The sequence below is a fragment of the Rhinatrema bivittatum genome, chromosome 3 (genome assembly GCF_901001135.1).
Source record: "Rhinatrema bivittatum chromosome 3, aRhiBiv1.1, whole genome shotgun sequence".
In the NCBI taxonomy this organism is placed as follows: domain Eukaryota; kingdom Metazoa; phylum Chordata; class Amphibia; order Gymnophiona; family Rhinatrematidae; genus Rhinatrema; species Rhinatrema bivittatum.
Genome location: NC_042617.1, coordinates 248,035,927 through 248,063,407, shown reverse-complemented (window position 1 = coordinate 248,063,407; position 27,481 = coordinate 248,035,927). Strand labels below are relative to the sequence as shown.

The following is a 27,481-nucleotide window of genomic DNA, read 5'->3' as shown; positions in this document are numbered from 1 at the left end:
ACGATTTCAATGTGTTATCCACTATGACACCTAGATCTCTTTCTTGGGTAGTAGCACCTAATATGGAACCTAACATTGTGTAACTATAGCATCGGTTATTTTTCCCTATATGCATCACCTTGCACTTGTCCACATTAAATTTCATCTGCCATTTTGATGTCCAATTTTCCAGCCTCACAAGGTCTTCCTGCAATTTATCACAATCTGCTTGTGATTTAACTACTCTGAACAATTTTGTATCATCTGCAAATTTGATTACCTCACTCGTCGTGTTTCTTTCCAGATCATTTATAAATATATTGAAAAGTAAGGGTCCCAATACAGATCCCTGAGGCACTCCACTGCCCACTCCCTTCCACTGAGAAAATTGTCCATTTAATCCTACCCTCTGTTTCCTGTTTTTTAGCCAGTTTGTAATTCACGAAAGGACATCACCACCTATCCCATGACTTTTTATTTTTCCTAGAAGCAAGCGAAAGGAGTAGAAGAGTAAAGGAGTTGCTGGAGAGGGTAAGTATAGGTAGTTTTAAGTTGTTTTTCTTGATTGACTGCCATTTTAATTATTGGGTGTCTGCGTTTTTAAATATTTTATTGGTATTTGGAGAATTTTTAATAATTTTTATGAGTTGTTAATTGTTGGATGTTATTTTGTTCATCAGCTGTTTTGTAACATTTATTAGTATAGCTTTACAATTATTTCTGTGTGGGGATCTATAGCAGCTTGGCTTATTCTGTTTTCCTAATAGGAGGTGTATAGGGCCTGGTTTAATTTTGTATTGTTGCCTTTTCACAGATAGGATTGTTACTGTTTGAGTGTGTTCCATAATGCAGGTGTAATTTTGTGCAGATTAGTTTTGTGCATTATTGCAAATGATGGGACTATGTTAGGTGCTATATTTCTCTTTCCATTTCTCCAGTTTTGCACTGTATGCAGAGTGGCTTTTTTGGGTTTCCATTCCAGTTTCTGTCTCCATATTCGTAATTTGTGATCTTTCTGTACTTTGTGAAGGCCAGTTTTGTGTATGCGACCAAGGTGAGGTATTTACTAGCATGTAGGCATTTGTATCAGTCTTATTTGTTATGTTTTCTCAATAGGACTCGCATTGGTGGTAAATTACTGTCTTTTCATAAGGAAGGCTATTGCGCATGGTAGTAGAGGGAGTTTGTTTTGCTGTTACTGAGATGACACCAGAACATCTTTTTTGTTTGGTGAGTTGTATGGGCATTGGGTAATGCCCTAGTTCTGCTCTGCACCAATTCAGGCCGATTCAGTACCGTGCGCTCAGGCCGAGTGCACCGTTAGCCCCATTTGGACGCACATTTTCCTCACGCTATTATTACCCTTTATACAGTAAGGGGTAATAATAGCGTGTGGAAGACACGCATCCAACCCCCCTGAAACTAACAGCGTGCTCAACATGCAAATGCATGTTGATGAGCCTATTAATTAGTCCCGCTCGATACAGAAGTAAAATGTCCAGGCAAGCTGCACATTTTACTCTCAGGAATTAATTTTGGCCGGCACCAGAGAAGTGTACAGAAAAGCAGAAAAAACTACTTTTCTGTACACTCTCCGACTTAATATCATAGCGATATTAAGTTGGAGGCCCCAAAAATAAAAAGAATTAAATCTGCCCGCGGCCCAGAAAAGACGCTCAGTTTTGCTGGCGTCCGTGTTCCGAACCCGTGGCTGTCAGCGGGTTTGACAACCGACACCAGTAAAATTAAGCGTCGGCTGTCAAACCCACTGACAGCCGCCGCTTCCGCCAATAAGGAGGCGCTAGTGTCCCTAGCACCTCATTATTAGCGCGGGCCCTCATTTGCATACTGAATCACACGCCCAGGAGAGTGGCCTGGGCGTGTGCTGGGAGAGCGGGTGCTCGCCTCAGAGCGCTGGCTCTCCCGCTCGGTTTACTGAATCGGCCTGTTTGTTGGGGGCTGCGGGAGTTCCTGTGGATGCAGAGTGTTTGTTTACATTTATCCCCATAACGGTCATATATTCAGCATGTCATGCATGTTTGAACCATCTGTCAAGTGCGTTCAGACAGAAAAAAGTTTGAGAACCGCTGAGCCAGGGAACAAAGTAATTGGAAACTACCCAATGCTTGACTCATTGGTACAGAACTAAAACCTCAACTGAGTTGGTTCCTGGAGGGGAAGAGAGAATCAGTACATCGTCCAGAGTGCCCTCACAAGACTCTGCCTATGCTCTACACCTTGGAACTTAGTTCTAAAGTCTTCCCAACAGCAGCCTGTTTGTAGCTACAGCACCAGCCTGCACCATCTGCAGGAGACAGAGAAATAAGGAAGAGCTGAAGGCAGCACCAGACTCCTGTAGGGGGGGGAGTGAAGTCAGCTTTGAGCTTTTATTTCTCCATCTGCTGGCAGAGGAGACTTAACCCACTCATCTGGACTGGTCATAGAATGGATGATAAGAAAAGCAACATTTAGAATTCCAGCTCAAAGAACAAAACAAAATGCTGACCTTGTTTTTAATCAACTAAGAGAAGCAGACACGGAAATGTTACAGATATTAATTGTATCAGCATGGTCAGATATATGCCATTGTTCAAACTAAAATTAGCCGGAAATGTTGCTTGATGTCTGTAGGGTTACAGATATTGCTTTTTGGGCTAAATACTTTGGTTTTGTAAAATGTTTCTCAGCTGCCAAGAGGACTGCATTTCCATCCTTTAATAAACAAAAAGAATCATCATTAGAAAGGGGCTGGCACCAAAGCTCACATTGTAGTGCTCTTACAGAGGAAACTCAGGCTCTGATCTGCTAGAGACTGGGTCAGCCGGGACTGGGCAGGCTGCAGAGGTGATGTGCCAGAACCTGGGGAGGAAGCGACAATGCTGTCAAAGCCATAGTGACCTCTGCCTTCTAACTTGAGAGCAAGTGTGTTGATATTCCGCTTTTCAGGCACTTCAATGCGAATTACTTTCAGGTGCGGCATGGGTATACCATTCAAGTGGGAGGTTTCAATACCAAGAAGAAAAGAAAAAGGGTTTTGGGGAAACCAAAAATGGTGCTTTTTTAGAGAAAAATAAATAAATTTAACATGACATTATCTAGGATGTAAATTTATAATTTAACACAGTGCAAAAGGGTGGATTAAGCCTTTAAAGACTAAGAGGTCCACACTGAACTGATGTGTAGCTCGGCAAGTTAGCTGGATACACTTATCCCATTAACTTAGCCAGGATATTCAGTGGTGCAGTTGAATATACCTGTCTTTTTTTTAAAAATTTGCTGAATAAGTTTATCCAGCTATCTCGACTCCTCCTCAGTCTGTCCATTCCCTGCCTCTTGAGTTATCTGGATAAAAACATAGCTAGATAGGTTACTAATCCAGCTAAGTGGTGCCCATTAACCAACCACAGCCAGATATTCAATGGTGCCACTTAGCTGGATAAGTCCCACTTATCCAGCTAAGAGTTTTTTTTGAATATTGGGCTCCATATCAATATCTTATTACTAGGGATATGCATTCATTAGTCATTCATTTTGGCGGTGTGCACTTATCTAGCGAATGGAAGGTAGGCGCACAAAACTGATTGTATGCACGCATATAGGTAGCCACCTACATGCACGCATCCAGTTTTGTGCGCCTACCTTCCATTCGTGCGATATGTGCGTACCACTGAAATGAATGCACATACCCTGCCTATTACTGGAAAAAGTGATTAGACACCCTAAGCAAGGATTTTTGTTAGGGCAAAAACAGTTACTGTATATATTTGTACAGCCCTCAATTCACTTTCCCCTCACATACTCTTTCCTCTAAATAAGTTTGAAATGTGATTCTGCCTCTCTGGATAGCTTCACCTATAATTCAACAGAAAGACGACGACGACAAAAAGGTTATTTCAAGCTAGTGACAGTAAAAGCTGAAGAAGGGCTATCGCACAGGGTGAGCAAGCCAGGTGCCCGTGTCAATCTAGGAGCAGAGGCATGCTTCCGTGCAAGCATTCTCAACAGTGGGGCCGGGCGTGCTATTGCTAACCTCCCTCCCATGTCCAGCCACGTCACTGGAAGCAGACCTCCCCCGGCTGTCTGGGCTGCCGTTATGGCTGGCGGTGGTCCTGACTGCAAGTTCTGCCCGTATCTGCCACATAACCCAGCTTCTGGTGGGGAGATTATCCTAGGCCAGTTCTACCTTTCTGGCAATGTCCTTTACATACGTTCTGGTATCCACAATGTCAATCTGCACTAGAAGAAGTAGGACTGCAAGTATCATAACCAAGCACAACCACTTGGTAAAGAGCTGGCAAGGGGTAATAGAGAAATGAAAAAGACAGGAACATATTTGGGACAGGTGCAGAAGATGGTAGGAGATGAGGGGTGAGAGGACAGGTGGAGGTATGGGGAGGATAGATTAGTAGAAGGGGGGAAGGAGGAAGAAGATGGTGTTGGTTTGGGCAATAGAAATGTGTATGCTCATCCAACCAAGTTGGTAGAGTACCAGAGGGAAAGAATCTGTCTGGGCAGACTGAATGGGCCAACTGGTTTCTCTCTGCTGCCATTTACTTTGTGGTTATGAAACTGGATGGCTTAACATCTCTGGTTGTGCCACTGGACTGGTCCTCATCAGCTTACTGATATTGTATTCGGCTACGTATATGTTTCTTTGGCTGTGTAAGCATGTGGTACCATGTTATAAAGAACAAGATGATCTAGTCTTGGGGGTTTGTTTTTTTTTTTCAACTGCTGTTTCTGAAAGCGCTGACATTTTCTCCATTAGAGAACACTTTAAACCAGCCAAGTCAGAAACCAAGTCTTAAGAAGTGAATAACTTTTTTTTTTTACACTTTATTTTGCTGGCACTGTTTCTAGTAGCCCCACCTATAAATTTCTACTTTTGCATTAATATCTCATACTGGCTAATATTCTTCCACAGGCATTATTATTATTATAACAGGGAACTAGAAAGGGCCAATTAGAATCAAAGAATGATTTTTTTGTCTGACAAAAACGTTTACTGTAGTTATGCAAATGCAGATTTTCAGTTTGTCAGCCAACATTTGGTTAAAGTTTTGTGACCATAATCCACATTACAGAAATGTGAAGCTTATTTCTGTATACACCCACACACTGTATACCACCACACTCACCGATTACAACCACTCACACAGATAAAGAGTTCCACGGATCATTACTAGGAATCTGCTACTTTTTAAGGCTGCCATTTGTTATATGCTGCACACCTGCCATATCTGGCCACCTATTTTATTGTGCAAGTATGATGCACCCCAAGGCCAGATTTAAGTATATATATAGAATGTACATAACTCCTGCTTCTTGTAAATAAAACACCTTCTTTCCCTCCACTGTTCCCAGCATACTCATAAAGTTCCAAGTTACTTCCCTGCCCCTTCCCTCTCCTCCCCCCCTAGTTATAATATCAGTTACAATGTAAAGCCCTATTGGCTAAATTTGCTGTTGTCTGGAAACCGATGTGATGTCTCGTGCGAATGTGGGTATAGAAAAATGTTAAATAAATAAATAAATAAAATAAAGTACAGACAACATTGGCAACTCCCTAGGATGCCAAATTTTGAAGGCACCAAATCCCCAGGCCGCAGAGAAGCCTAGCCCAGATTGCTTTATGGAGCATTTCAAAGTTGCGCTACCATAGCAATTCCAGCCCACCCCTCCGATCTCCGGGGGGGGGGGGGGGGGGGGGGGGGGGGACACGGGACACGCCTCCTTCCTATGGGCACCCATCTCTTAAACCAGGCCCTGGAACTTAATCCAATAAAAACTTAGCACCTACAACTTGTTTGTTGACTATTATATCTGCAAAGCTGAAATAAGAAAGGAATAGCCTAACAAGTCCAGCAGAAGCAGTTTCCTTGTGACCCAAGGCATCTGTTGCTTATGTTCCTGCTCCTCAGATCCTTTAAGCAATATATCTCTTGAGTAGTAATATTGCCCCATGGTAAGGGTTTACCTTAGTCCTCCTAAGGTCCGCAGCAGTCACCAGCAGCTGGAACGGGGAGGGCCCCAGCCTCACACACTGGGTAGGCCACAGTGACCTGCAGCACCAGCAGACACAGTTAACAGCTATCCCTCCTTTTTCAGCCACAAATTAACATTTTTTTCTGCTGTCTCCCTCATAAAACATCAAGATATATGAAAGCCAGTTAGACAATGCACTGCTATTGCAGCACCACCGTAAACCAAATTAAGGAAAACTGATTAAGACTCATCAGAAACGATACACTGAACACCAAAGAGGTGCTATGAAGTTCCAATGAACTGCTTTTCTGACCAGGGCGTGGCTAAATCCTAAAACTCCAAAAAAAAAAAAAAAAGACTTTTGTTAGCCAGTCAGGGGCCATTACAAAACTCTTAGGGCCTTTATCAAAAGGGGTTTTCCTCATTCTCTGCCTATGGGGGAACAAAGAGAACTTAAATAAGCCAAATGCTACCATTCTACTCACAGAAAAGCAAGAGTTCTGAAAATGTGGTTTTCCAACCCAGGCCAGGAGGCATCCCGAAGCAGTCTGGGTTGGGGAAGAGTCACACTGAACAGGCAGATATGGGGGGAGGAGCCATTTTTAACAAGCTTATTTTCAGCACAGGTCCTTCCAGAAACACACCACATTTACACAGGTGACAAGAGGATGAATGAGAAGAGCAGGTAACAGCCCTTCCCTCTGGGAGCTCCTGGCTATAGATTAGCTGCTTAAAACACACTAAAAAAAATGCAGGCAATCCCAGCCAAAATTAAAATAAGCAATGTTCCAATCTGAGCACTTGTAGTAAGAGTGGCCTAATTGTTAGAGCTGCAAAACAGGGAACCCAGGGGTTAATCTCACGTCCCCCCATGACACTCCTCATGACCTTAGGCAAGTCAGTTTAACTCCTGTTGCCTCAGGTAGCCACTTAGACTCAAGTCTTTGGGACAGGGACTTAATGTTTCTAAATTCTAAAAATGCTGTAAGCTATTTTTTGGCATTTCAAAATCTGGGATAGAGATCCCGACAATATTATTATTATAGTTTGATTTCTATCCTCTAGCTCTGCTTGCTCTTGGTCTTCTGTTAGTTCCATCTCTGCCTCTCTTTCTCTTCTGAAACTTATTTTTCCTTCTCTCTCTCTCTCTCATTTCTTCAGTTTGTTTTTGTTCTTTCATCCATTTGTGCTTCTCCCCTTTTCTCCCTCACCTCCTCCTCTTCTCCTCTCACAACCCCTCCCTGCTCCTTCTTCCTCTTTCTTCTTCCAACTCCAAGCCTCTCCCCTTCTCAGCTTCCCTCTCTTATCACAGCCCTCTCTGCTCCTTCCCCTACCTCTGCCATCTCCTCTCCCTGAGTCACACTGGTGCTTCTTCTCCAGCTCTAAAGCTGCCAGGAGGAAGCAATTTGTAAGGGGAAGCATTTACACTACACCTCTTCCCTCTTCTATCTCACAAACTCTAATTTCTCTCCGTCCTGACCCGTTCTTTGCTGTAGCTCTACTCTTATTCCATTATGTACCCCTGTACCTTTTCCTTTCTCTCCCCCTACAGCATCACCCTTTCTCTCTTCCTTGCCCTGCATCTCCCTCTTTTCTACCCCTACTCAGCAACCCCCTCTCCTACCCTTCCCAGCTACTCTCCTCTCTCTCCTGCCCAGAATCCTCCTCTCTCTCCTGCCCAGCAGCTTGCCCGCTCCTCCAAGCAGGCTAATCCTGCACCCTCAGAAGCAACCTTCCTCCTACTGTTTGAAACCCTAGCACAGCTCTCTCCAGGAATTCTTCCTTTGGCAGCAGTGGCAACCCTGGCCCAACCCTGCGTGCAGAGCTGGTGAAGGAGGAGAGTAGTAGGTGCCCCAGGTGAACCTTCAGACTTGCACCACCCTCTTACATACCTGCCTTTCACTGGCAGCTCGGGAACAGAATCTACCTCTCACCTTCTGCCGAGTCCTGCATCCCCCTCCCTTTGTCCTCTGTTCACAGTGTCCAGCATCCCTTCTATTTGCCTATCCAGCATCTCTCCTCTTTTCTTTCTCCTCTTTCTCCCCTTCATTCCCTAGTACTGCTCCACTCCCCTTTTCGCAGTGCTCAGCATCCTTTCTCTCTCTCCCCACCCTACCCTCACCTGGCCAGCACCTTCTTCTTCAGCCGCTCAGCATTCCCTATCCACAGTTCCCCAGACCATCCACCTTCCTCTATCTAACCCCCCTCCACCCATGTATCCAGCATCTATTCCCCTCTCGCTTGCAATGCTGTGCTTTAAAAGTAGGTAAGTGGCACCCGGAGGTTTGGGTTTTTTTTCTGTTCTCTACCACCACCCCCCAAAAAAAAATTTGTGATGCTCTAGGCAACTATCTAGTTTGCTTAATGAAAGAGCCAGCCCTGCCTGAGTGCTCTCTCCTTTGGGATTTAGCAGCTCCTGCACAGGTCTCCTGTGTGCAGCAGGCAGCAGTGACAGCTTGTACAGTTATTTCTGCCCTTGTACAGCTGTGCCTACTGCCTGGGGAACAGGAGCATTGATTTCAGCAGGAGGGCCGCTTCTGCCACTACTGCGGACCACACAGCAGAGGCCTTTGCTAAATTCCTGCATTAGATCCTGGCAACCCCTGCTTTATTTCCTCCCTCTCCACATCCTTTAATGACCTCATTCGCTTCCTCCACAGAAACACCCCAACTCTCTCCAGAGGAGTTCTGATTTGGAGGGATTAAGTTCGAGATTATCCAAACTAGTAGAACGGTTGTCTACTTTGAACGCCTTGACTTCCTCGAAGAGGTAAATATCCTACCCCCACCACCACCAACCTGCTTCAGGAAGGCCACGGAACTGAATTGTCCCATGGTATTCATCTAAATTCAGATCAAGGAGGTGACGCCATCCTAGTCTTACTAGATCTTTCTGCAACCTTTGACATTGTCACTCACAGTCTTCTTATTCAGTGCCTAGGCCAGGGCTTCCCAAACCTGTCCTGGGGACCCCATAGCCAGTCAGGTTTTCAGGATATCCACAATGAATATGCATGAGATAAATTTACAAATCATGGAGACAGTATATACAAATGTGCCTCATGCATATTTATTGTGGCTGTCCTAAAAACCCAACTAACTGGAGGATCCCCAGGACAGGTTTGGGAAGCCCTGGCCTAGGGAATATCGGCAATGAAAGAACTGCTGTAAATGGTTTGAATCTTTTCTATCCAACAGAACTTAGTCTGTCCTGTGGGCTAACCACCAGTCCATTCCAAAAAACTTTGTATGTGGAGTATCCCAGGGTTCTGTTCTTTCCTCAGTTCTCTTTATCGTCTACATCCATCCAATCTGCAACCTGATTCAATATTTCAACCCTGATTGCTACCCATTTGCAAATGACATCCAATGTAGCATCAAAATTGGATCTGACCAAGCCTCTCACATCGCCAGTCTCAATAACTGTCTGATGGCAGTAGCCTAATGGTTCATTGATCACAAACTAAATGTAACCCCTCCAAATCTGAATTCCTCTGGCTAAGCTTCTGAGGGCATCCTCTGCAGTCCCTACCCTCCCTAGCTGAAACCCTCCTCCAGCCCAAAGAATCTGTAAGAAAGCCTAGGCATTCAGCTCGAACCTAATCTCACCATGGAATCTCACATCTCTAAGGTAGTGAGAGCCTCCTTTATGTACCTCCACCAGATTCATCTCTCACACAATTACCTCCCTCAGTATAACCTTGCATCAGTTATTCATGCTCTTATCCCCATCCTATACAAACTGCTCTGAAACTAGGATTACATTCAAAACCTACTGCTTTGTCTTCAAATGTCTGAACAAACAAGCCCCAGAGTAAGTTTCCCCCATCTCCTTGCTTCCTACAGCCCCGCTAGAGAGTTTCGAGCCTCACAAAAGGCTCTTGTTTCCTCTTCGCTCCTAACTTATGCCAAGTGAACTGCACTGGACTGAGGGCCTTCAGCTGCTGTGCCTCCAAGATCTGGAACGAAGTTCCACTGTCCATCTGTCTGGAGTCTCACCTTCTGCCAAAAATGCAAAGGCATGGTTGTGCCGGCAGGATTTCTCTCAGTTTATTCATGAGCAAAGAAGCAAGTTTCCCTACCCCTGGACTTTTGCCATTATAATGGCACTCTATCCTAACTATTGTATTTGATATACTGTAACTGCTTATCCATTAGAATTGTTTGCAATCTACTTTGAGACTACTACTGGCAAAAAACGGGATAGCAGACGTTTGCAAATAAATAAATAAATAGCTTGGCCCCCACAGCAGAATCTGGATTCCAGAGCTGCACTGAGTTTGAGGGTGCTCTGCACCATCTGGAAATGACTCCTGGTAAAAGGGGCTGGAGGGATTACACAACAAAAGAACAGGGGGCCAAACAACACACACCCCCACACACCCCCCCACACACACACAAACACCACACACACACCACACCACACCACACCACACAAACACCACACACACCACACACACACCCCAGAATGCCTCTTTTTAGTCTGACTAAAAGTATGCAGCTGCTATGGGAGGACAGTTTTCAGCTAGCACATTGTACCTGGGTAAACATCTCTGAAAACTGTCCTCCCTGTGACTTTCTGAAATCTAGGAGATCTCTGTGGAAACCTGAGCAAGAATATTCATTCAGTAATAAGAAAAAAGTTATATAACACATCTCTGTTGTTTCCTGAGCAAATGCTAAGAAAGAAAACCAGCCATAATCTGCACAGAATCCTATTTAACCCCATCAAATTAAAAGTAAAAAAGGTTCCTCCACTATTAAAATCCACCTCCTAACCTGCACCATTCTCCTTTCACCTTTACCAATTATTGCTGTAGCATAGTGGATTGCCATACAGGCCGATACAGTACAGTGCGCTCCAGTGGAGCGCACTGTTAACCCGTGTTTGGATGCGCGTTTTCGACGCGCTAGCTTTACCCCTTATTCAGTAAGGGGTAATAGCGCATTGAAAACGTGCGTCCAACCCCCCCAAAACTAATAGCGCCCGCAACATGCAAATGCATGTTGATGGCCCTATTAGGTATTCCCGCGCGATTCAGAAAGGAAAATGTGCAGCCAAGCCGCACAGTGGCCTGAGCAGGCACTCGCCTGCTCTCCTGCGACTTTTACTGTATCGGCCTGATAGAGAGGGACATAGGTTCATTTCCCAGCTGAGGCCTTTTCCTTCCCCTGGCTGGCCAGATTGGGGATAAGAACATCAGAACATGCCATACTGGGTCAGACCAAGGGTTCATCAAGCCCAGCATCCCGTTTCCAACAGTGGCCAATCCAGGATATTACAAAGGGAATCACTCATCATTCAATGGCAACATGTAAAGGCTGGGTTTAGAGCCCATCACTGCAGGATTTCAGGTGTATGGTCCACAGCCCTATAAAAGAGGGCAGGAATAGCCAACTCCAGTCCTCAAGAGCCACAAACCCAGGCCTGGTTTTCAGGATATCCATAATGAATATGCATGAGATAGGTTTGCATGCAATGTCTGCTGCGTGCAAGAGCCTGGCACACCAGGGCTGGGACTGTTGACGTGCGATGCGAGTCTTCATTTGCAACTGCCCAGGAATTTTCCCCCAGTTACCACATGCAAATATATCTTCTGGATATGCATTGTGGATATCCTGAAAACTAGGCCTGGGTTTGTGGCTCTCGAGGACCACAGCTGGCTATTCCCTGTAATAAAGGAAAAATCCCCGGGCAGTTCCAAATGAAGACTCACAGCACCAAATCCAAGCCCCACGTTTGAGTGAGCTGGCGACAAAAAAAAGGAGCATGAGGAAACTGCCAGATCAAAAAAAAGAAAAAAGACATTTCCCAATTTTCATATGAATTAGCACTTACTGCTTTTTCTTGCACTCAGTAGCTCGATCCACTGTGAAGTCGGGTAAGTTGATGAAACCTTCAGCTTTCTCTGACTGCAAAAGAAAACAGCAATGTTATTAAGCAGCGTGTCCGCTACTGCCAGTGACTGCCAGGTGAGCATGGGAAGGAATAAGGAAGGACAAGTATTGCTTGGTTGTCTGTCTGTCTGTATCATTACATCTTTAGAAAAGTATCTTATACCTCGGATCTTTAGGCCACACGCACTTTAATGTACTGAGGTGAATTTTGAGAACACAGATATTTAGTAACATATGGGCCAATACAGTAAAATGCGCGTGAGAGCCGGCGCTCCTAGGCGAGTACCCGCTCTCCCGACGCGCGCCCAGGCCACTCTCCTGGGCACATGATTTTGTATTCAAATGAGGGCCCGCGCTAATAAGGAGGCGCTAGGGACACTAGCGCGTCCCTAGCGCCTCCTTATTGGCAGAAGCGGCGGCTGTCAGCAGGTTTGACAGCTGACGCTTAATTTTACCGGCGTCGGTTGTCAAACCTACTGACAGCCACGGGTTCAGACACACTGACAGCCACAGGCCGGCAAAATTGAGTGTCCGTCTTCCAACCTGCGAGCTGACTTTTTTTTTGGGGCCTCCGACTTAATATCGCTATGATATTAAGTCGGAGGGTGTACAGAAAAGCATTTTTTTCTGCTTTTCTGTACACTTTCCTGGAGCTGGCCGAAATTAACTCCTGTCTTTGGGCAGGCGTTAATTTCTGAGAGTAAAATGTGTGGCTTGGCTGCACATTTTACTTTCTGTATGGCACGGGAATAACTAATAGGCTCATCAACATGCATTTGCATGTTGCGGGCAATATTAGTTTTTGGGGGGGTTCGATGCGCGTTTTTCCTTGCACTATTACCCCTTACTGTAATAATAGCACGTTGAAAACGTGCGTCCAGACGGGGGCTAATGGTGTGCTCAGCCGAGCGCACCGTTCTGTATTGGCCTGATAGTAAGTGATGGCAGAATGGAACTGAAATAGCCCATCCAGTCTGCCCAGCAAAGTGTTCAGGGTTGGCAACTGCTTTTCTGGAAGCACAATAAAATATTTTCGAGGCAGTTTTGGATTGAACGACTACTTTGTGCAAGTTACCGTAGTGCTTTGTTTCCATCTTCATCTAATCATCTATTTATTTATTCATTGATTTACTTGCCCGCCCATCTATTTATTTATTTGAAAGATTTATGTATTGCACTCTAGGAACGGTTTCTGATGAAATCTAGAATGGAGGAAAAAGTGAGGGGTTGCTTTGGGCTTAGGAATATGAGGCAGTAAGTGATTGGGGGCAGACCTTTGACTAGGTCTGTGATCGGACCAACTGTATGAAAACAAAAATAAGGATATGATGAAAGGAACCTTGTCATCAAAGAATAATGCACTGATTGGTTATATAATCTTTTAATGAGAAATTAGAAATATAATATATTAGCCCCGGTCTAATGCGTGCAGAGAGTCAGAGAGCGAGCAACTTGCCATTGCCGTGTAGCTTGTTTTATTCTTCTTTGAATAAAATCCATTAAGATGAAGTGTTCTTTTCTTTTAAGTAGAGTTAATTTATTGCTAAATAAGTTAGCCATAACCAGTTGCTCGATTGGAGATAAGGGATACATCCAGGGTCCACTGACAGCTGCTATTAAGCTGCTGGGGTCTTTTTAGACTGTAAATCTGACAGCACGTTCTGCCTTGGTTATACAATACACGGGGAAAAATCGGATTAGTAGTCCATTACTAAAGTGCCTCTTTAAACAGAGCAGTTTTTAGGCCTTTTCAAAAGTGTTTTCCATCCGGAACATCCCGCATTGAGTCTGAAAGAGAGTTCCATAGTCTTCGTCCAGCAATGGAGAAGGCCTGATCTCTGGTAGTGTTTAGTCTCGCGGGTTTAGGAGTAGGGATTTTTAGGAAATTTTTGTTGGACGATCGTAGCTGTCTTGGCGGTTTATAAATCCCCAGAGCAGAGCTTTCCCAGATGGATGCATTATTATGTAAAAGCTTAAGTTTAAGCATTAAGACTTTTATGGATACGATATGCAATAGGCAGCCAGTGTAAGGACATGAGCGCAGGGGTTGTATGATCTCTGGGGTCTGCACAGCTGAATTTTGAAGTGTTTGCAATGGACGGATTGTATACACAGATTTCCCCCCCCCCTCACCCCCCTTCCAATCCACCCAACCACCCACCCAGACTCATTCCTCCCCCTCTACCCCCTTCCAACCTCCACCCCTTCCTCACCCCCCCAACCTCCCATCTCTCTCTAACTTAGCCCCCCTATTCCCCCTGATCCTCCCCACCACTCCCTCACTTTGTATATAGAATGTACATAATAGAATGTATATAGAATGTATATAACTCCTGCTTCTTGTAAAAAAAACCCACCTTATCTCCCTCCTCTGTTCCCAGCATACTCATATAGTTCCAAGTTACTTCCCTGCCCCTCCCCCCCCAGTTATATCATCAGTTACAATGTAAAGCCCTGTTGGCTGAATTTGCTGTTGTCTGGAAACCGATGTGATGTCTCGTGCGAATGTCGGTATAGAAAAATGTTAAATAAATAAATAAATAAATAAACCAAGATATAGAGAGTTGCAATAATCCAAATTGGTTAGTATTAAAGATTGTAAAACCAAATGAAAAATTGTTGTTTTCAAAAAGGGGTTTTAGATGCTTTAGCAGATGGTATTTTTAGAATGATGATTTAATAGTGGTGGAGTTATGATGCTGCATAGAAAGAGTTGCGCTGGAGGTGGACCCTTGGCCTGGTGCAGGATTAGTACGACCCTCTGGTCGGACCCAGAGAGCGCCTGCCACCAGGAGGCAGAGCACACAAGGAGACAGAGGCTAGCTGGAGCTTCACCAATAACAGTCCGGGGTTTCTGCAGGTTGAGCCTTTGGGTCCCCGGACAGCCTGGACTTAGGTGGGCCTCCGGTGGTCTCCCGGAGAGGTATCGGAGAGGTGTGCCCACCACGAGCAAGGGTGCGCGGCTGATGCAGAGTGGATGAGCTAGACCTGAACTGGAAGCTCCGGAGACCTCAGGAAGACAACAGTTCAGGGAGGTCCTCCGGATGAGACAGGCAGCGCCTGCAGGTCTAGCCACGAGGAAGCCGCGGTTGTTATCCAAGTATGTTGGCCCAATGTTCACCGGGGGCCAGAAGAGAGTGTCCGAGTGAAGTGCAAGGGTCAGAGCCAGAGTATCAGTCCAAGAAAGGTCAGTCAAAGCAGGGGTCAGTACCAGAATCAGTCCGTGCGTAGTCGAGGCAAGCGAGGGTCGGTTCCAAGCGGCAGACAGTAGAGTGGTCAGGCAGGCAGTAGCCAGTTCTAGGCGGCAGGCAAGAGGATGGTCAGGCAGGCAGTAGTCAGTTCCAGGCAGCAGGCAAGAGGATGGTCAGGCAGGCAGAGGTCTGTTCCAGGTGGCAGGCAAGAGGATGGTCAGGCAGGCAAAGGTCAGCACCAAGAAGTCAGTCCGGATAGATACTACCTGGGAAAGACACAGGAACAAGGAGACGCTGGAACAGGAGACACTTGGAACAGAGGCAAACTATCACACCAACGGTGTCGACCCGATTGCCAAGGCGAAGAGCAGTAGTTTGAGCCCTGCCTTATATACAGGGCTCAGGTGACATCATCAGGGTGCGCCGCGGACGGGTTTCCCCACGCTTGGCCCTTTAAATGTCCAGGAGTTCCGCGCGCGCTAAGGGGCAGGGCCAACACCATGGAGGACGCTGAACTCCGACGCGAGGAGCGCTGTGAGGAAGAAGGCCCCGATGGGCCTGGAGACGCCCGGGGGTGCCGTAGATGAGCAGCGCTAGTGGAGACTGCGAGTGAGGAACTGGTAGACGGTCATGCCAGGTGAGCAGGCCCAGTCGCGGCACCAATGCGGCCGGGAAGCGCAACAGAAAGGTTTTGAATGAACTGATGCCTACATTTCTTGCCAATAAAGGATCCTCTGTATTTGTCCCATGCTTTTTTAAATTCTGTTACCATCTTTGTCTGTACCACTTCCTCCAGAGGGCATTCCATGCATCCGCCATCCTTTCTGTGAAAAATGTATTTTTTTAATGTTTCTGAGTCTATCTCCTTGTAGCTTCAAACTTGACCTCTATTTCTACAGCTTCCTTTCCATTGAAAAAGGTTTGTGTGTTAAAATCTTTCAGGTATTTAAATGACTATATCATATCCCCCTGTTTCTCCTCTCTTCTAGGGTATACATATTGTAATGGGAGATCCGTCCCAGTACAACAGCTAAAATGGAATGGAATGCAGGTGAGGGCTGAGTTAGACAAAATCTCAGCTGGGGGAGGTGAGAACTACAACTCCCGGAGGGCAAAGGGACTGAAGGGAGAGAAAGTTGAGCAAGGCCAAGAACCAGGTGCTGGGCTGATTAAAGGAGACAAGCCACATATACGAGACTGATGGGAGTGGCAGGAGGAGGAGGGAGTAACTGATAACTAACGGGCCGATTCAGTAAAGTCCGCTGGAGAGCAGGCTAATGCCTGCTCTCCCGGCGCGCGCACAGACCACTTGCCTGTGCGCGCGATTCTGTATTTAAATGAGGCCCAGCGGTTGAAACAGGCAAAAGGAGGCGCTAGGGACACTAGCGTGTCCCTAGCGCCTCCTTTTGGCCCGGAGCGGCGGCTGTCAGCGGGTTTGACAGCCGACGCTCAATTTTGCCGGCGACGGTTCTCGAGCTCGCTGACAGCCACGGGCTCGGAAACCGGACGCTGGCAAAACTGAGCTGGGCCGACTTCAAATTTTTTTTTCTTTTTACTTTTTTACCCTTCGGGACCTCTGACTTAATATCGCCATGATATTAAGTTGGAGGGTGCACAGAAAAGCAGTTTTTACTGCTTTTCTGTGCACTTTCCCGGTGCCCGAAGAAATTAGTGCCTACCTGTAAGGCAGCAGTAAGCCTAAGTGGATTGTTGGGGTAAAGCAGGAAAATGCTGAGGTGCATGTGTTTTGTTTGAAACATGTGCTCTTCAGCTTTTGGATTTTCCTACAGAAGGGAGGGAGCAATCCACCTCATCTGGGGAAGGGAAGGGCACTGCTGGGATTGTGACTGAATTAGACCCCTGAAAGTGGGCCAAGATTCAGGGTACTGCATTTAAGGATTTGGCTATTATAAGCGGTGGGGCTGGGATGGGCACAGCTGGAACTGAACTCTGTTTCAGAGGAACTATTAGGCCAGGACAAAGCCCAGCTTTAGCGCTGGAGTTTAAAAGCTTTTTCTGGCATCGGCTGTAATGTGGAGACAGGCACAATCGGAGGGCACGACTGTGAAGGAGCTGTTGGTCCCGGATAAGGCCGAACTCTTGGACCTGTGTTCAAGGCCACTGCTACTATAGGCTGGGGTGTAGGTGGCACCACCTGGCTGGACTTTATTTTTGGGAAACCTGCAGCTTTTCTGAACAATTCTGCTTACAACCCGAGTGTATGTGGACTCACCATTGCTTAAAGCAGGGCTTCCCAAACCTGTCCTGGGGACCCCACAGGTTTTCAGGATATCCACAATGAATATACATGAGAAATTTGCATACCAAGGAGACTCAGTATATGCAAATTTATTTCATGCATATTCATTGTGGGCATCCTGAAAACCCAACTGGCTGTGGGGTCCCCAGGACAGGTTTGGGAAGCCCTGGCTTAAAGCCACATCCAGACACTGTGAGACATTGGGATACTGCAGTGAGGAACCACCTGAGGAAGCTCCAGTAGCAGAACTCCACCTGGTGAGTGGTTACAGTATTTAGATACTCAAGTCTCATTCTCATATGCTTTTTTTGTTGTTGTTGCAGACCCCAAATCATTTTGATTGCCTTTCTCTATCCGTTTTGAGATACAGCCTCCAGTACTGGACACAGTATTCCAGGTGAGGCCTCCCCAATGGAGGGACATTATAACCTTTTTTTGTCTACTGTTTTGTATTAAAATAATTTTAGGTAGTTATTTTTAGACTTCTGGAAGATGATTGTATGCAAAGGAGGGGTTATAGTGATGGACCAAAACAATTCCCAATAATTGCTAAATGTGGATCAATAAATATACATTGTACATAGCTTAGCATAAGGAAGACCTGAAACTGTAGAATGCTGTCATTTATTTTTCTTACTAGACTGCATGATGCTAATGAGCTAAAAGATAGGCAGGATCCTCTGTTCTTTCTACATTTGTTTTTCTAAGAGATAAGCCTGGTAAAGGCCTGTATTTGAACCTTTTGGGAGTCAGGCAGTACCAGTTTCTTTAATTGGCCATAGCTTAATGAGTTGCAGCTGGCCTGGCTATTGTTAGAGATATGAGTGCAAGTCAGAACACTTAACACTTAATACTTGGATTACAGCCAGCAAAATAAGGATATAAGGAATTGCATTGGTAGTGTTTTATGAATGAGCTACAGACAAAGAGGGAATAGCTGGTTTTTGGAGTTCCCGGTGCCTTCCATTTTTCATGAAGATTCTATCTCATAGGCCTACCTGTCTATCAGGAAAGTATTTCCTGTATGAATTCTTTTTCTTTATTTCTATTTTTTGTTATTGCAATAACTAGCTGTCTTGATTATGCTGTGTGCTTATTATTGATATTCACTTTTGAAATTGTCTTTGCTGATTATACAATTTTTATGTGTTTTATGACATAATATAAAACCAGCCCACCGCTCATATGGTTATGCCTCTCTCTGTGCAGCCTAGCATATCTCTGCTGTAGCCACCTTCTTGCCACTTTGAGATCCATCATACCATTACCCCAAGGTCGTCTCCTGATCAGTGCATATCAATATCCCCCTCCCCTCACAGTGTGTACAGTTTCTTTGGATTTCTGCACCTCAAATATGACTTTATACTTTTTTTTGCATTGAATCTTAACAGCCAAGCCTTTGATCATTCCTCAAGCTTTCTAAGATCACTTTGAATTCTGTCTGCTTCCTCAGGCATGTCATTCTGTTGCAGATCTTAGTGTTCTCTGCAAAACAACAAACCTTTCAGCATCACTCACAAACATATTGGACTCAGGACCGATTCCTATGACACTCCACTAATTACCTTTGTTTCCTCAGAGTGAATGCCATTTCCCACTATCCTCTGTCACCTAGTCCTCAACCAGTTTCTAATCCAGTCCACCACCTTGGTAGCTACCCCCAAGCTGCTCAATTTATTTATGAGCCTTCTGTGTGGCACAGTATCAAAAGCTTTTCTGAAATTCAGGTAAATCACATTCAATGCATGCCCTGGTTCTAATTGATATATTTATTTATAAAAATTTGTAACCCACTGATACCCCAAATCTCAGCAGGGGACAACAAAACATACATAATTATAACATAAAACCTAAATTGGGCAACATCACTCCACACTAAACCCATACAAACAAATACATAAAATCCCATTGGCTCATCCTACTCAATCATCTTCAGTTTTAAACTGCTTCCTAAAGCTAAGCAGATCGTGAGTTACTAAAGGTTCAATGTTGTAACAAAACAAATCAGTGGAAAAATGACTTTGTTGTAAAACACACAGGAGAAAAATCTGTAGAAAAGTAATTTTTCCATTGATTTCTTTTGCCTGGGGATTTCATTGAAATCCCCAGGCAAAAAAAACTAAAAAACTGAAAATGAAGGTCCCTATGTACAGACCATAATGCCAACTGTTTAGCAGAAATATATAAATCCTATAGGGCAGCCTTTAAGTAGGCATATTTGTTCTGTAAAGAAAAATATTCTCTGCAGCTTGTGATACGATTATTATTAAGCCTGAAAATGAAGGCAGGCAGTCTTGAACACTCAAGCAAACCAACAATCCTTATGCTAGTCAGATAAATGACACATGTCTTATAGATCAACCGAGATGAGAATATAAGGTGGGAAAATGCAGAAAAATGTACAGAAATCAGTGAGTGAGCAGGGCCCACTGTTATAATGGAATGGAAAACACAGAAGATCCTTAAACATAGTTTTTTTTTGTTTTTTTTTAAAGGTAGTAGGCCTGCACATTCCAGTAATTTAACACTAAAATGCATTTATTAATGGACCACCTACATCCTACCTGAAGAAAGTCCTCGTTTCGGGGCTGTTAGTTTGAGTACTAATGAATGCAATTTTATTTCTTGAATCAAGTGTGTTCGCTTACTGGCTTTCTTGGTTCCAATACGAGGCAGTACATGCAACTAAGAATCTTGGCAGCAATCAGAGGAAACAGAAGTGCAATAACACAAAATTAAATCAGAAAACGAAAACAAAGGATCAAGAGCCCAATAAAAGCCTACTCAAAAATGGGAAATAAAACTGAAATAAACTCTAAAGTTTTGCTTTCTCAAGACTATAACTCACTCCCTCTCCCCACTCCACCATGGAGAAATTTGCTCAAGTGACAAAACTGTGAAACCAATAATAGAAACATGAGCCTGGTCTCCCTTACTTCCCCAGTTTCTTTTTTGGAGAAGAAATATTTTGCATTTCTGTACTGGAAATGTGACAGTAACAAATGTAGCTGATTCTTCAGGAAAGAGACCATGGGTTTTATTCAGTAAAGACCTTTTTCCATCAGCACAAAATGGGGAACAGAGTTTTGAATAAAGCTCTAAATAACCTCGGATGCGGGGGTCATAGCTTCCAACAATAAAAATGCAACACAAAGGGTAATGAGAGAGAGATTTGGGGTCTGATTTACAAAGGCTTTTCCCCTTATTCTGTATCTATTGGGGGAAAAAAAAAGACAGGTTGTCCCCTACATGCGCCAAACCCAGGAGATACATGCGGGACCCTGCCCGTCACGCGCTGTGTGGTTTTAAAAACACGCAAGTAGTACGCGCATAGCTCCTGGTACGTGCGTAAAAAAATAATTTCACGAAAAGGGATGAGGCATGGGTGGAACATGGGCAGGCCACAACTGCACCATGAAGTCTGCACGTAAGTATTTATGTGCACAAGTGCGTGTCGGGGTCCCCTACAGTATAATTTTATTTCTGCTATGGACAGCGTGTAAGTTATGTAACAAAAAAAATTAGGCTAGTCAGCGGGGTTTTAAGGGTTGGGGCTAATAGGGTAAAAGAGAGACCAGTTAGCTAATAGGTTTAGGAAGTCCTCTCCTTTACTGAGGCAAACTGGGAGCAAACTGGGGAAACAGGTAATTGCGTCGGCATGCATATCTACTAAAATCCCCCCCCCCACTTATGCTCTTGAGTTGCCATTTGCATGCAGATGTGCACAATATTATACTGACGTGCGCACATGTATGCGCATGTAGCCGATTTTGTAACATATGCGCGAATGTTATAAACTTGTGGCGTCCATGTGTGCGGCTCTTAAAATTTTACTTTTTGAATTAGGTCCTCAAATCTTGGTCTAGAAGGGCCTAACCTAATGATAACAATTTTGATCACAGTCCATTTTTTGGGAATTGTGATCCTGGTTTAAGTCGCATTTATGGAAGCCTCAGGTCAAATAACCTATGGGTTTTAGAAAGAAACAGTAAGAAAGAGGAGTTCAATAAGCATTGAGTCCCTTTTTGTCTTTTTTTTTTTTTTCCCTCTAGAGCAGAGAAAATAATTGTAGATAAGCTGGGCATGATAAGGTGCACTGGCTGTAGGGCGATAATGTAGAATCAAATATATTCTATTTATAAGAGACTTTTTTAGTACCAACTAGAAAATGCCTCAAATTCCACCTTAAAAACCAACTACTCAACAAAATGCATTTAAGACCTATTTTTTGGTTCAAAGACTTGAAAATTATTTAATGTTCAGGAAAATTTTGTTGAGTTGTTCAAAAAGAGTAGACGTGTACAGAGGCTCATGAGAAAATTCCATTGGATCACTCCTGTCTCCAAAGGTGTATTGAAGGGATCCTTTAGCAGACACATCAGAACATCTCTAAGCTCCCGTAGGAGTCGATCTTAAAAGGAGCGCTCGTCCTTGTGCCCGCAGTTCCTGGCATTCGCACATGGACACGCCGATTTTTATAACATGTGTGCGCTGGTGCATGCATATTACAAAATCTCATGGCCACGCGAACATGTGTGGGTGACGCATGCAGGGGGGGCCGAATTTTTCGTAAACATGCGTGGTGATGCAATCAGGCCTCCCCCAGTTCCTTCCCAGTCCACTCTAATTAAGCAGCGAATGGGAGGGAACTTCCCTACCTCCCTGCCTAACCTTCCTTCCCTTTCCCCTCTCTAGCCACCTATCTAGCCGACATTTTTTCTATTTTCTACTTACTGCTCCTCCATGAGCTGGCTGGCTGCTGGCACACGTTTCCCTGGGACTGCGGCTAATGGCTGCTGTTCTGGCCAGCCTCCGTCCCAGCCCACCCCTTTTTCAGGGCCTGGCACTTGTGTGCGTAGCAGGGTTTATGCATGTGGCCGGGCCACGGGCGGTACTTGCAAGGCCCAGCCACGTGCATAAACCCTGCTTTTTACGTGTGCGGACCTTTGAAAATTCGGACTTATCGGTAAATAGGATATAGCCCATCCAGCCTCATAACATATAATGTTAGTGAGGATAATTTTTTATTTTTTTTTTAAATAAGTAACTAAATACTGTAACTTTCTCCACTTTCAGTTTTGTTGGTTCCATACAAACCCTTTCTTATGCATATGTATTGCATCGGCATCACTGGCACTGCACTAAATTGGATCCAATCTTTTCTGACAGACAGGACAAACAGTGTCAAGTTGGGATCCCAAATATCTAAACCAAGAAATCTGCTACAAGGTGTACCACAAGGCTCCTCGCTATCATCAACACTGTTTAACATTTACTTAGCACCTCTCTGTCGACTCCTAGCAAAACTAAAACTCCACCACTTCATATATGCCGATGACGTACAGATTCTTATCCCTATTAATGATTCCCTCTCTAATGCCCTGAAAACCTGGGAATCAGCACTAACTGAAATAAAAAAGCTTCTCACTGAAAACTTCTTAGCTATAAACACTACCAAAACAGAACTCATCATCATCTCGCCACACAATAATATCCCCTCCAGCACTTCCCACCAACCTACTTCAATTCTTCCCCTACTACAGCAAGTCCGCAGTCTTGGCGTTATTATTGACAACCATTTCACTTTAAAGAAATTCATCTCAGCTACAATAAAAAATGGTTTTTTTCAAACTTCACACACTAAAAAGAATTAAACCTCTTCTACATCCACAAGATTTCCGGACGGTATTGCAAGCTACCATACTACCAAAAATTGACTACTGTAACGCAATACTATTAGGTCTCCCTAAAAACTCAATTCAACCTTTACAGATGTTACAGAATGCAGCAGCTCGATTAATCACCAATACCCATCTCCATGATCACATAACACCTGCTCTCATGTTCTTGCATTGGCTCCCAGTAGCTTCTAGAATTACCTTTAAAGTCCTCTCCCTCATACATAAATCGATCTATAACCAAGAGATGCAATGGTTCTCAGAGCAGTTTGTGTTCCATTCTTCTAAGAGACCCATAAGACATATCCATCAAGCTAAATTAGCAGCCCCGCCAACAAAAAACATCAAACACGTGACCCACAAGAGACCGTGCTATCTCCATAGCGGGAATCAACTTATGGAACAAGATGCCCACTGACCTACGCCTGGAGCCCTGCCATAAGAAATTCAACAAGGACTCAAAACGTGGTTATTTGAACTAGCATTCACACAATGATATCCGTTTAACTGAAATGCCATTCAATTCTCCACCCTCTCCCCATGCCCTGTTTCCCACCCTAACCACATGCCCTCCTCAATCTCCTTCTTCACCTTACATGCCCCCCCTTCCCTTATGATATTAATTAGCTTTAAATAACAGAAATATCCTCGGTACAATATAGTAGTTGTATCCATTCTCAGAACCTGTTTTGTATTAGATACTATTTAGTTTTTTTTTTTTAAGGTTTAATAATTACATCAATATTTTAATTGCATGTTATACATTATTGGATGGTCCACAGTCTGTCCAGCCTGTTTTCTGTCAAAACTGTTATATCGATTTTAGTATATGTAATACCTATTAATAATGTCAATGTAAAGCCTGTTGCTAAGTTATTGTTAAATGTAAACCGCGGTGTACTGCTGCCAACAATAAGTGGTAGTTCTCTATTCTCCCATCATTCAGTGAATACTCAGCAGAAGTATTTAGCATTTCCACTTTTTTCTTCGACATCTTCCACAAGGTCTTTCTTTTTTCCTCAGCCTTACAATCCTACCTTTCCATGCCCTCTCTTTATCTACAGGACTGAAAATAGTTTTGTCACTTCGTTTTTCCATCTTAGTTATCCTTTCTTTGTTGCACACCCTGTTCGCGTCTGGCCCACGCATGGACCTGCTCACCTCTCTGGTCCCGGGCAGGTCCCGGGTCGGCCTCCCTAGCGGCAGCTGCGAGCTCTTCCAGGCCCCGCCATCCAGCGGTGGTCGCTGGGCCTTCCACTGCGCACCAGGCCTCACGCCAGAGTTCGGCGCCTTCCATAACGTTGGCCATGCCCCTATGCACATGTGCGGACCGCCCGGCCTCTTGTAGGGCCAGGGGCGGGTCTTAGCTCCGCGGCATGTCCTGATTGAAGGAACTACTTAAGGCAGTTCTGCCTGCACTTCCTTGCCTTGACAATCTGGTCGGCACAACTGCTAGATTATCACTGCATTCTAAGCTTGTTCCAGTTTGTTCCAGGATCCTTCTGTTCCAGCCTTGTTCCTGCATCCTTCCAGTCTAGTGTTCTCCTATTCCTGTGTTCGTCTGTCGTCTTCCCAGGTAGTATCTCCGGACTGTCTCACTGGTACTGACCTCGGCTTGTTCTTGACCCTCCTGCCTATTGCCTGTCTTCTGATCTCTGCTTGCTCCTTGACTACTCTGCCTGCTGCCTGCCATCTGACCTCGGCCTGCCTGTGACCTCATCTGACCTCCGAAACCTGACCCCTGCTTTGTTGACCACTCCTCGGACTGACCCTCGGATTCTGACCTCTGCCTGATTGACTACGTCCTGATTCTGGCTCTGTCCCTTGCCTTGTCTTCGCCTACTCTGTATTGGTCCTCTTTGCTCCACCTGACCTCCAGTCTTGAACCAGATCGCGCTCCTCTCCTGTCCGTGGGCACGCCAGACTACCATTTCTCCAGGAGACCCTGCGAGGCCCACCTAAGTCCAAGCGGCCTGGGTCCCTACGGGCTCCACCCGGGGGGACCGCGGGCTTCCAGTGGTGAAGCTCATCCTAGCCTCTGTCTCCTCCAGTGCTCTGCCCCCTGGGGCAGGTGCTTCCTGGTCCCTACCAGGGAGTCATTCTCCACTGCTCCAGGACAAGGGTCCACCCCCGAGCGCAACATTCTTCTGCTCTTGCTTTCACCTTTCTGACTACCAGCCCAATGTCTGGTTGCAAACAGATCAACCCGCAGCATAAATTAAAAGGAGTCAGTTAGTTTAGTTAATTAGATATACTGCAATTCCTTAATCATATATCAAAGTAGTATACAATTTAAAATACAAAAATCAATAAATAGAAGTTAACTTATAAACTAATAAAAATACAATAATAAATAGGATGATAATTACAATAAAACCAATTTCAAATAAGGCTAACACAACTACAAAATCAATGCAAAATTTATAAAATACTGATTAAACATAAGCAACGGTACCAGAAGACAAAACAGACCCTAAAAATCAGAGGTTTGAGTAAAAAACAATGTCTTAATCCCGTTCTGAAATCTGAGTAATTTTTGTTTCCTGTTTTAACTAAATAGTTAATTTATTCCATAAAAATGGCATCATCTAAAAAAAAAAGAAGATTGCGTTGCCCAAGCCTGATAGTTATAGGCAAAGGAAGGGCAAGCAGATTGAGTTGGGACAATCAAAGGACCCAACTAGGATTGTAGGGGAGTAAGAGGTCTGAAAGAGAGTGGGGAGAACAAGGCAAATATTTAAAGATAATGAGGATTTTAAGTTGGTCTTTAAAAATAAATAGAAGCCAATGAAGTTCCATTAAAATTGGAATAATATGATTATTATCTAGTTTTTTTGCTCCAAATTACTGCATCAATTGAATATATTTATGTGCTGATTTTGTGCAACATAGGTAAAGAGTATTATAATAATCAATACAGTTTAAAACCTTATGGGTACACGTGTGGCCCTTTTAAAGTGTGTATCTTGCTGTGCACAGAGAGGGAGAGAGACTCTTTATAGGACTCAGCCTGACACTACACCATTGTAAGGGGGCATTTTGATTTGGAGAGAGTGTTCGAGGGGTGGTGTTAGAGACACATCCAGAGGTATTCACTGTAATATTGACATCATTAAAGAATTTTAGACCTTATAAGTGACTGAAAATTCTAACAAGAAGAGTTGATTTGTACACTGCAGTCTCTGCTAGCTGCATTGTGCAAATCAACTCCTTTTCATCACTTATAAGGACTAAAATCCTTTAATGGTGTCAGTTTTACAAAGAATACCTCTGGATGTTTCTGTAACAACACCCCGCTAACTCCATCCCACCTCCTGAAAACTCACCCTGATTCAAAGTGCCCCCTTACAATGGTGCATATATTGAGTGTTAGGTTGAGCCCTATAGAGAGGTCTCTCTCTCTCCCTCCCTTTCTCCCTATCTAGCTGTAGGAAAGTTATGTGCATAACATATGTGTGCTGGCTAAGGAAAATTAGGGGTTACTCACATCAGTGCTGGAATGCCCTTTTCCTCCTCCTTTTTCTGGACGTGCGTGAACGAATGTATGCAAGTCCTTCCCGGCGATTTAAAATTTGCGTAGCTCCTGCGCGACCCACTTGCGCACATATGTGGCCGTTTTGGCGCACGCAAGGCTTTTAAAATCTACCTCTTACAATTTTAAAAGAGAGGTGTGTGTCAAAATCGGGAGATGAGCGTGCATCTAACACATGCACGTATCCATGGAAACATAGAAACATGACTGCAGAAAAAGACCACGTGGCCCATCCAGTCGGCCCATCTGTCCACTTAATTTAGCATTAGAATTCTCATCACTTACTTACTTACTTATTTATTTATTTATTTATTTATTTATTTAACAACTTTTAATATACCGACGTTCGTATGGCACATCACGCCGGTTTACAGGTAACTCAAATAAAGGAGGAAATTACAATGAACAGGGAGCATGGGATGGGAGCAGGCCAGAAAGAGGAGATGGGAAGGGGAGACAGGAGAAGAGAGGGAAAAGATAGGTAGCATGAGATAGAAAAAGCAACCGTCAAAGTAGATGGAACTTATTTACAAAGGTATGTATTTACAGTACAACTATTTACCATAGATTACATTAGTTTAAATAAAACATTCTTGTAAAATTGCAATACGATGGAATGAGAGGGCGGTGAGGGGATGCCTAGGGTTAGGGAAGGTCGGGCGGGGGGTGGGGGGGAGGGAGAGGGAGAATAGGAGGAGGGGGGGCTGGGTGGGTGCGTCTAGGTTTGGTTGGTTTCAGGATAGGCCTTTCTGAAAAGCCAGGTTTTGACACCTTTTTTGAAGGTGGCTAGGGAGGGTTCAAGGCGGAGAAAAGTGGGAAGGGAGTTCCAGAGTGTAGGGCCAGCTATAGTGAAGGCCCTTTCTCTCGTGGATGTGAGATGAGCAATTTTAAGGGAGGGAGTATGAAGGGTACCTGCGAGGGAGGATCTGGTTGGACGGGAGGATATGCGGAAGTGAGG

General features: G+C 44.5%; 2 protein-coding genes and 1 long non-coding RNA gene across 7 annotated transcripts in view; 2 read left to right on the top strand and 1 right to left on the bottom strand.

The window, feature by feature from the left end:
- GPATCH11 (G-patch domain containing 11) overlaps positions 1-27,481 on the top strand; it is a 1,168,394-nt gene that overhangs the window by 556,458 nt on the left and 584,455 nt on the right. The window lies entirely within an intron of this gene.
- IPCEF1 (interaction protein for cytohesin exchange factors 1) overlaps positions 1-27,481 on the bottom strand; it is a 308,348-nt gene that overhangs the window by 146,389 nt on the left and 134,478 nt on the right. For 3 of the 5 annotated variants that reach the window (XM_029594417.1, XM_029594415.1, XM_029594416.1), the window contains exon 7: positions 11,804-11,877. In XM_029594417.1, the coding sequence (XP_029450277.1) occupies positions 11,804-11,877 (74 nt within the window). Of the gene's footprint in view, positions 1-6,449; positions 6,653-11,803; positions 11,878-27,481 lie in introns of those variants that run through there. The other 2 variants (XM_029594418.1, XM_029594419.1) reach the window with 1 other exon arrangement.
- LOC115087336 overlaps positions 8,622-27,481 on the top strand; it is a 36,995-nt gene continuing 18,135 nt past the window's right edge. The window contains exons 1-3 of the long non-coding RNA XR_003855499.1: positions 8,622-8,734; positions 16,043-16,104; positions 17,637-17,710. This is a non-coding gene — a long non-coding RNA (uncharacterized LOC115087336). The remainder of the gene's footprint in view (positions 8,735-16,042; positions 16,105-17,636; positions 17,711-27,481) is intronic.